At 43.4% G+C, this 10,083-nt stretch overlaps 1 protein-coding gene across 2 annotated transcripts; it reads right to left on the minus strand.

Moving 5' to 3' along the window:
* Nucleotides 1-888: 888 nt before the first annotated feature.
* LOC139413741 (NCK-interacting protein with SH3 domain-like) lies at nucleotides 889-9,589 on the minus strand. Of its 2 annotated transcripts, none has more exons than XM_071161462.1 (13): nucleotides 9,175-9,589; nucleotides 7,902-8,014; nucleotides 7,286-7,463; nucleotides 7,066-7,141; nucleotides 6,284-6,831; nucleotides 5,859-6,029; nucleotides 5,493-5,579; nucleotides 5,127-5,265; nucleotides 4,346-4,426; nucleotides 4,077-4,205; nucleotides 3,602-3,691; nucleotides 3,265-3,437; nucleotides 889-3,078 (listed from the first exon to the last, which is right to left on the minus strand). In XM_071161462.1, exons 1-13 carry the CDS (start codon nucleotides 9,343-9,345, stop codon nucleotides 2,860-2,862), a joined length of 2,175 nt encoding a protein of 724 aa, XP_071017563.1. In that variant the 5' UTR covers nucleotides 9,346-9,589; the 3' UTR covers nucleotides 889-2,859. The 2 variants fall into 2 exon arrangements, with proteins under 2 accessions (XP_071017563.1, XP_071017562.1); XM_071161461.1 differs by having other exon boundaries at nucleotides 6,284-6,834; nucleotides 9,175-9,573.
* Nucleotides 9,590-10,083: the final 494 nt, after the last annotated feature.

Below are 10,083 nucleotides of genomic sequence, written 5' to 3' on the forward strand. Positions count from 1 at the left end.
TACTACAGCTCTGTGAAGCGCTCATTGTGTAAACTGACAGTCCCTGTCATGAGTTCTATGAAATTTAAAGAACAAGGACACTAACATCCAGTAACCAATTATACATCTCTAAAGATACATTTGTATTGATTACTTTGCTAGGAATACTACCTGCAGCAGAGACCACTGAAAGTTAGGTTCGCGAGGCAAGATATTAGCAGCTAACGTTAGCTACTTTGTTATTAACTTATCTAGCGAAGACCAAGCAGACACCACCAAAGCCCCCAGCGAATAAGTTATTCCCTGGGTTTATCGCCTGCTATTTAGACATGGTTTCTGTTCAAGAAAAGACAGTTAGCTAACAAGAAAATAAACACAAAATGTTGCGTCTTTACGACCAGCAGCTATTTGGGGGAAATAACGAGCTAGCTAACCGGTCCGTGTCACCACTATCGGTTCAAATGAGAGGTCGATATATTTTCTTGACATCCACCGTCGTGTTTTGTCCAGTACGGACATAATCAAATGTATTCATAAAGCCCTTCTTACATCAGCTGATGTCACAAAGTGCTGTACATAAACCCAGCCTAAAACCCCAAACAGCAAGCAATGCAGTGGTAGAAGCATTTCACCCATACAGGTGCCCGGACCGAGTAAAGGGTTACACGTTTAACTTTGGTCCCTCTTAAATGTAGAGTTCTACCATAAACTCTCCATATTATTTGTAAACATACACTACAGGAAGAATTTTAATGCAATTCTTCGACATACTTCTACAAATACTATTTCAAATTAAAATACTGGGTATTGCGATGGATGCCCTTCCATAAAACAAATATTATTTCAATTCAAAACTAGTACAGCACACATATACACACACACACACACACAAACAAAACTGGACCACCATTAATTGAGATGTTTGTTTATTAGTAGATTATAAACATTAAGAAAATACACTTTCTTACCATCGCCACTCTCTGAACAACCATTTCAAATATATTTAATTGGGAAAATAGATACATTGATTTTATTACTATAACACAGTGGGAGCTTTAAGGGACAAAATAAGTCCAAAGGACAATGTTTAAACAACAGGAAACCATACACATACACCTTCTCACACACTTACAAAAATATACATAGACATACATAGACACAGACACATGCATAGCTTTATGCATAAACACAGGATAATAAAAACACATATCACAGAGTACACTCTGGTATATCCCATGTTTAAATATGTAAACACTAAGTGTGCTAAAGGGTACAGTATATGTGTATCATGATGGTCACTAGAACATTTTGCCACAGAAACGCTTCCACTATTAGCTCTAACAAGCATTTCGCTACACTCGCATTAACATCTGCTAACCATGTGTATGTGACAAATAAAATTTGATTTGATTTAACAGAGCTGAGTAAAAATAACCTATGATACAAGGGAGAACAAGCTTTGATAGAGTGGGAGACAGTGACTTAGAGAAGTCATTAAGAGAGTGAGACTTGCAATGTGAAAAAAACTGGATGTGTGTGTCCTGCAAAATGGGTGGAAACTAAGATGTCCTTTGTGTCTTGTACAGTGATTCCCAGGGGTACTATAGTAAGGGGTTGAATTATACAGTAGGGGGCAGAGTGGAGTGCCATCTTAAGGATGGGACTGATAACAGAGAGATTTCGTACCAAAATGATCAAGGAAAAGCAATCAATCGCGCTTGGTGACAAGTCACTTAGTTAAACCCAGACTGCAGTTAAAGTAATACTGAACAATCAAAACATATCAATCCCTTATTATTTCGTACTAATAAATAACTACCAGTGGAAACACCATTCCCTTTCACAGAGCCATAACCATATAGGAAGTTAGTCAAGGCTTAGTATGTTGAAGCAACGTGTTACAGCTTGTTGTTACTTGGTACAGCCTTGTTATTACAGTGCTGTTACGTTCCATCTACAGCACAAGCAGCAGAGCAGAGTAGGAGCGGCCTTGTTGGGAAGAATTTAGGGCATGTCATAGGTTAGCCATGCCTAGAGAGGTTACTATAGATAAAGTGTAGGGCGGAAAGCAAGGTAACAAGTAGTGCTCAGTCAGACAATCACAGCCATAGATATTAAGTGAGGTTCACCACATAGCAGCATTGCCATTGCAATAAATTGTGAGTTTTAGAAGTAACCTCAAAGCCTAGAATGTCTTGTTGAGAGAGGGCTTGTTTTCCAGACACAGATTAAGCATAGTCAATAGAGATTCTCAACTGAGCATGCTTTTTAGTTTAGAGAACTAGGCTTAATCTGTGTTCAGGAAACTGGCCCAGAATGTTTTGTTATCAGCGTATTAGCTCATTTGTCTTTTCATTTCATTGAACATACTGTGAGGCATGTGATGAGGAATAAGAATGAGTGATAAAGAAGTGGTCTACAGCAGTGGTTCTCAATCTTGGTCCTGGGAACCAAAAGAGTGCATATTTGATTTTTTGCCTTAGTACTACACACCTGATTCAAATCATCAAACCTTGATGATGAGCTGATCATTTGAATCAGCTGTGTAGTACTAAGGCAAAATCTAAAAAGTGCACCCCTTTGGGTCCCCGGACCAAGATTGAGAACCACTGTTCTACAGAATACAGTACACTAGTACCAGGGTTACAAGGCCCTACATAAAACACTGTAGTCTGGCCCCTCAGTACAAGGGATTACATCATAAGGGCTCTAGCCCTTATGATGGATGGTTCAAATCAATTGTAACAGTATGTTATCTCAGAAACTGAGTAGCGGTCTACAGTCCTTTCTTAATCCTAGGAAGTTCCTCAATACCATCCCTTAGTATCAAGGAGCAGACTACTGGATGAGTGCACATCACCACTGTCATATTCAGTCCTCCTAGCTCTCGCTGATCTGAGGGAATTCCTTGTACATCTCCTGCACTATTAGCTTATCCATCTGTTTAGCTGTGGCCCCGCCCTCGTCCGCTCCTGAGTTATCCTCCTCTCTCAAAATCCTTTGCAGTGCGCCCTGCAGGTCGGAGAGGCGGTGCAGGTGCTCCAGGTAGTCTGTGGAGCGTATGATGGAGTGCATGAGGGAGAGGTACTCCATCCTCAACTGGGGGGGAATAAGAGAGAGAGTGAGAATGTGAACCCATTAGCAAGCACAATCATTATACAGTTCACATTCACTTTCCTTTTGAGGATGCATTTATCAGGCTAAATATAAGACTCAGCCATGCTTAAGTCCCAGGCTGGCTGGCCAATGGGAAGTGTGGTGTGTGCGCGTGCATATCAATCTCACCTTGTCCCCAGGTGAGAGGTCAGAGATGCATCGAACAGCGATGTCTATCATCACCATCATGTCCGTGCGGTAGAAGATGTCTGAAGAGTCTCGGCTGGCAAAGACATCCTGCGGGAACTTAAGTACTGAGTGTGGGGCAGGGGGAGCATGTTTAAAGACACACACAGGGTCATCTGGAGAGAGGAGAGAAATAACAAGTAAGAGGGTGTAGACAGAGAGAAAAGTGAAAAAAGAAGCATAGAAAGAAGAAACCGAAAAGAAACGGCAAAGAACTTGGAATGGATTCACACTGTATCGTATTGAATATCGTCGATGTAAACAAAGGTGTGTGTCTCACCTCCTCTGTTTAGTAGAAGCACTATTTTCTCAGAGAAAATCTTCACGTTCTTCTTGACTACAGTCTGCATTATCACGTTGCTGCTGGGCACTGAGAGCAAGAAAGAACATACACACCTTGAAACAACAACATTAGCACAAATACCACACCTCACAGGTAAAACACACAAACACACAAGTAATTTAAAACACTCAAAGGGGACCCAAGCGTTCTTGGGTCCCCTTTGCCATAATACATAAAAGCAGTCAATAGGGAACATTCCGCTTCACCACTTTTTAACCTCATATTGATTAATTATAGGACACAGAATACCACTGTTTTCACATTGAACTGGTATGGAGCTACAGACTATGAATATGAAGTTAAAGAGTGGTGAAGTACCCCTTTAAGAGTGGTGAAGTACCCCTTTAAGAGTGGTGAAGACAACTGTTAAAATAAAAGGTGTATGTTCTGTCTAAAGCCTGTGTCCTCTCACCTATGAGGTGCAGGTTAAAGGCCAGGATGAGATTGACACAGAGGTCAGGGAGCTGCTCTGTGGGGTCAGAGGGAAGACCGTCCTCAACCACATCTAGCAGGAACTGAACAAAACTAGCATTTAAGTGCTCTGTGGAGGGAGAGATAGACAGCGAGAGAGAGAGACAGATACATTTTCAGCTTTGAGTTTGAACATATTGATCGATAATGTGATGGCAGTTTGTAAGTATTCTAAAGCAACATAGTGGTCCTATTTAATATTGTTCATACCATAATGGTGATAGGGCACCTGCTCCCCCATAGAGAAGATCATAGTCAGGACCAAGGCTGTGTAGCACATCTTCTGATGTTCTGGGGAGAGATAAAACACAGACACACAAACATTCATGAAAGAGATATAGAGGGGCACAGAGATGCTAAATAAAAGAGACTGAAACAGAAAGACATGAGGAAGGAGACAGAGGTCACAAAGAGAGAGAAAAGGAGAGAGATGCTCAAGGGAAGATATTTTATGGGCAGTGTGCACATAGCCTGAGGTGGAAACTGAGCTGCACTTCCTAACCTCCTGCCAAATGTATGACCATATTAGAGACACATATTTCCCTCAGATTACACAGACCCCCAAAGAATTCAAAAACCAAATCCAATTTTGATAAACTTCCGTATGTATTGGGTGAAATACCACAGGGTGCCATCACAGCAGCAAGATTTGTGACCTGTTGCCACAAGAAAAGGGCAACCAGTGAAGAACAAACACCCCTGTAAATACAACCTATATTTATGTTTATTTATTTTCCCTTTTGTACTTTAACTATTTGCACATCATTACAACACTGTATATAGACATAATATGACATTTGAAATGTCTTTATTCTTTTGGAAGTTGTGTGTGTAATGTTGATTGTTAATTTTTTATCGTTTATTTCACTTTTGTTTATTCTCTATTTAACTTGCTTTGGCAATGTAAACATGTTTCCCATGCCAATGAAGGCCCTTAAATTGAAATTGAATTGAGAGAGAGAAAAGGAAGTGATAGAGGAGGCCTTCTCACCCTGTGTGTCTGTCTGCAGGTCTCTGGCCAGCTCCATGGGCAGGATGGAGTTGAGGAGGGTGGAGATAAGGGCAGAGTCCAGGCTACACATCGCCCCAAACACCTTGAGCAACAGCAGACGTAGAGACACTCGGTGTTCCTGCACAGTGACACATGAAGTAACACTGTTACTATGCAACTATGCATTGACAACATGCCGGTGAAACATCACTCATCTATGATAATTAAGTTGATTCATACCACAAACAACACGTTTAAAAATAATGCAATGATAAAATATTGTTTACATTGTGGATCTCTTGGGTGGGAAACAGGATGACAGGGTAACATAGGGTCTGGTAGTGAGTGACATGTAGAATATCTTACCATCTGGTAATAGGTCACTAATGACAGCACTGGCTCTGAGTGGTTGGCCCTGCACATCTTCTTACACACCTCTGGATCTGCATCCGTCTGGGGACACAAACACCATCTTCCTTAGATTCAACAGTTACCAAAGGTCTCAGTGGTAATACTATCACATCTATCGAGGAATCACTTTGTCCAGGGTCGTATTCATTAGTGCACACCATAGCAAAACATTTTGCAACGGAAAACAAAGACAAGCGTTTCTTATTGGACACATTCAGGCAGTCCCTCCCAATTTCAGTCCGTTGTCTTCCGTTTGGCGTCTACTGAATTCAACCAAGGTGTCAGTCCTGAGTCAACTTTCCCTGAGTGCACATATCTCACCAGTATCTTCAGCAGCTCCTCCAGGTAACATGCAATGAGAGAGTGGTCTTCGTGAAGGGCCCAGCTGCGCTGCTGAGAGTCGTCAAAGTGACGGCCAAGGTCGCCTAAGATGACCTCCAGGCGCTGTTCATCGTGACACACTTGTCCCTGTGGCAACGCCGAACTCTGATCCTACAGGGAGAAGTCTGGGTTGATATGTGCACATGGAATTGGTTCGACCTGGCGAAGATCCACATCGGATCGAAACATTGTCACTGTTATAATTGGTATAAAGAGCATTTTAATTTGCAGACTTTCCTGTTATGTACAAGTATAATGTGCACGTATAACAGCTTAACTTTCTAAAGGTTGAGGTTATACCATGAAATACTGTGTATTGGAGCAAATAAGTTGACATTCTGCAACTAGACGATTATGTAACTGACCTTGCTCTCTACCAATGAGAGGAGGACTTTCTCGAAGGCAGATGAGGCTTGAGGTAAGGTAGTTTGCAGGTGACCCACGACCACACCCACCGCTACCCGAGACAGATCGTAACTCAGGCCCGTGTTCCTCCTCACCAGCTCTATAAGCTCCGCCCCGGTTGTCCTGGGCACAGGCTCTGAGTGAGTGGGGCTGCTGGGGGGGCTTTCAGCGACAGAGGGCGGGGCAAGAGGCCAGTCGATTTCTGATTGGTCCTCAGTGCTGGGCTGTGGTGGGTGAGTGGGCTGAGGTTGAGGTTGGGGTGCGGGGCCCTTCTTTGAGGGATCTGGCTGGGGAGAGGGGTCAGAGGGAGGTAGGTCGTCTGGAGGAGGGGGTGGGGGCTTCACACGGCTTGGCACTGGGGGCGGGGTGCTGGCAACGCTTGGAAGGCTGACATCAGAGGACACCACAGAGTGGGAGGAACCAGAGTCCAGGGAGGCAGAGCTGACAGAGGGGGACAGGCCAGTCCCTGCAGCAGGGGCAGGGCCAGTAGGAGGAGGAATGGATGACTCTGCTGAGACAGAGAGAATGAGGAAGAATAAGGAGGAGCAAGAGAGAATAGAGTAGAAGTTACAGTAGATGACATGAGTAGGGTGTGTGTGTGTGTGTGTGTGTGTGTGTGTGTGTGTGTGTGTGTGTGTGTGTGTGTGTGTGTGCATGTGTGTGCGTGTGTGTGAGTGGAAAGAAGATGTGTGTGGAGAGAAGATGAGTAGCTGTGTCTCCATGGTGACGATGAGACAGTCACCTGGGTGTCGGCTGGCTCTTAGTTTCTCAGGAGGAGGCGGAGTTATGGGTGCTGCACGACGGGGCTGAGGAGGCACCTGCAAGACATAACAGTAAATCAGAGTAAGTATCAGGATATCAGTTATATGTCTCAGCCTCCTCAAAAAAAAATTGACTATCATGAAATGGAGTATCATGCATTCGTCTTTTGGTGTGAATGAATGCAAGTCTCTATCCAAGACCTGGTAAAGCCCCTGCACATTGTCGGTACTCTCTGACATTGTGCGGCTGATCCCATTGGGTGGTTGAGGGGTGTAGCTGAGGGACAGTTCGCTGGTAGAGGAGGACAGGCCCTGCTTAGGACTGGATGGAGTTGGACTTCGCCTTGACAGGGTCTCCTTCCTGTGATGGATCAACTTCCTGTTCCAGACGCAAAGAGAGAGTCAATGGCTATGTCTGAAATGTAATGTATTCCTACTAAAGTAGTGTACTAGCCTATGTAATGAATAGGGGGTCATTTCAGATGCAGCCTATGAAGATAACTGATCAGAGAGAAACAATGCAGGTTTATTTGTATTTATTGTCACATACACCGGTTAGGTGCTGTGAAATATGTTGTTTTACAGCCATAGTATTACGGCACCCCTGGAGCAAATTAGGGTTACGTGACTTGCTCAAGGGCACATCGGCACATTTTTCACCTTGTCGGCTCTGGTATTCAAACCAGCAACCTTTCGCTCTAACCTATAGGCTACGTGCCACCCTATGATGATGAGGGATCAGCACCAATCAGGGAACTGTAGCGTGAGGATTCTACATATCAGTGTGTGTCTGTGTGTGTGTTAATGTTGCACTCACTGTAGCATGTCTCGCTGCTCCAGGTTGTATTTGCCCCCGTTCTTCATGGCCAAGTTATGGATCCCTTCGATGGCCCGGTCGATAGACTGTAAAACCTCATCCTGCTCTGGAGCCTGGGGCACAGAGAAAAGGAGAGCAGAGAGAGAGAAAGAGGAGAGAGAAGGGCAGAGAGAGAGAGAGAGAGAGAGTTAAATATTCAACATCAGCATTAATTATTACGAAACAAGTAAACAAAAAAAACATTTGTCTAGAGGGCAAAATGGGACTCCAGTCAGAAAAAACTAGGACAGCACAGTTATCTAACCCAAAATCAAACCCTCTAAACAGTAACACGCCAACCAACGCAGTCCAGATACAGGCAAAAACCTAGCCTGACCTCACCTACAAGGCCCAGGCAGGGACACAGTCAGACAGAAAATCCTGCTGTACAGTCAGAGATAGCCTGGAATCCACAATGACAATATCCAGAGCGTGGTTTCACTTCACCAAGTCAGCAAAACACACTCATGCAGTTCACACTGTGAACTCATTGACTAAAATAAGAGTGCATTGGAGCATCCAGCTGTGTAGCTGTATGGAATATGGGATGCTGGCATTAATCTGAAAGGCCTGAGATGTCACAAACTATGCATAGCTCTTCTAACTGAACTCTCCCCATAGAAAGCGTGAAACATTAGATTACAGTGTTATTGGTGTTATGTGATTAAAAGCAATGTATCCTATGTGCGTATTGTATTTTCTCTAATCTCATCATCAGTCACGAGATTTTAGACGCGACACAAATAACAGATGCGTCGCCACATTTTTCATGCATTTTGGCTTATGTCCCAACTACCCCTGCGGTACAGACCCAGCTGGCATTGCGAATTTGGCATGACTCTCTGCGCCGCTCTCATTAGACCATTTGGGTTTATTCTGAAAAAATATTTTTGTTTGCATGTAAACGTCCACATATAAGTGTCGTGATGAATATGTAAAATACTTTTAATATGCAGCTAAAAGCCTATAGCAACAAATTAGCAAAAGACAGGCAATGCAGCTAAGCATGTCTCCAGTTCACGTAGGACTGTCACGTGAAAGAAAGTCACAAAAGTAGCTGAAGTCAGGTCTATTGGAATGCAACGCAGCAATTGAACCTCTCCCGATCGTTCAATTCTTAGACTGACTGGTCCACTCTCTTTTATCATGCTAACAAGCTAGCATGGAATACTTGTCAAAATTCACGTTCCACTTTCACTAATCAAGAAAGTTAAGAAACCAGGGTTAAACATACCTGAATCCTTTCGATGTAAGACGCGGGAACGTAGCCTGTCTCGCCCGAACTGCAGCGTGAGCCGAGCCACCAGTGTTTGTTGCTGCGTTCCAGGATCAGAAAGCTCTCGCCGGACCCGAAGTGGAGCGAGTTGGGCTCCGCAGATCGGAAGGCATACAGAGACCGATACATAGCTATTTCTTCTGCTTTAAATCCCTTGTAATTCCTCAAAAACACATATATGACTGTTTCAGCAAACACACAATTAGCTAATTATTACATGTACTCAGTCGAAGATAATTTGTAATGTATATTTACGACATGGGCGAATGATTCTCCTGCTTTCTATTTACAATGTACTACAACTTGCGACTCTCGCTTGTCCCACAGTAGAGGGCGCGCACGCACGCAGAACAACACACGGCGGGCACGCCCCTTTGGTATTCAGGCAAAATAATCAATGACAGAGCTGACGGAGGAGGCTTGTTGTTCTCCAATCTTTATACTTGCATTTTTGTTTGCAATATAAATCCAATATATATAGACAACTGTTAATGCAAGCTTGCTTCACATGTGTATCAGATATAGGGCCGTAATTATGTCCATATTGGAAACTTTTGCCAGATTAATGTAAATATATACTTTTTTAAATGTGTTTATTATGTATTGGGGGTTTGTGGTATATGACCAATATACCACAGCTAAGAGCCAATGTATGCTTGATCCGAAAATGGTTGGATGGTGTGATGCCCCCAGAGGCATGCAGAGGCCAGAGGTCCTTACCTTGAGCTCCATACCACATTGCTGTGTGCCATTAAATTGTGTAACAATGTTATTATTCTTTTTTTTCCACCTTTATTTAACCAGGTAGGCTAGTTGAGAACAAGTTCTCATTTGCAACTGCGACCTGGCCAAGATAAAGCATAGCAA

This window comes from Oncorhynchus clarkii, chromosome 7 (assembly GCF_045791955.1).
Source record: "Oncorhynchus clarkii lewisi isolate Uvic-CL-2024 chromosome 7, UVic_Ocla_1.0, whole genome shotgun sequence".
Lineage (NCBI taxonomy): Eukaryota > Metazoa > Chordata > Actinopteri > Salmoniformes > Salmonidae > Oncorhynchus > Oncorhynchus clarkii.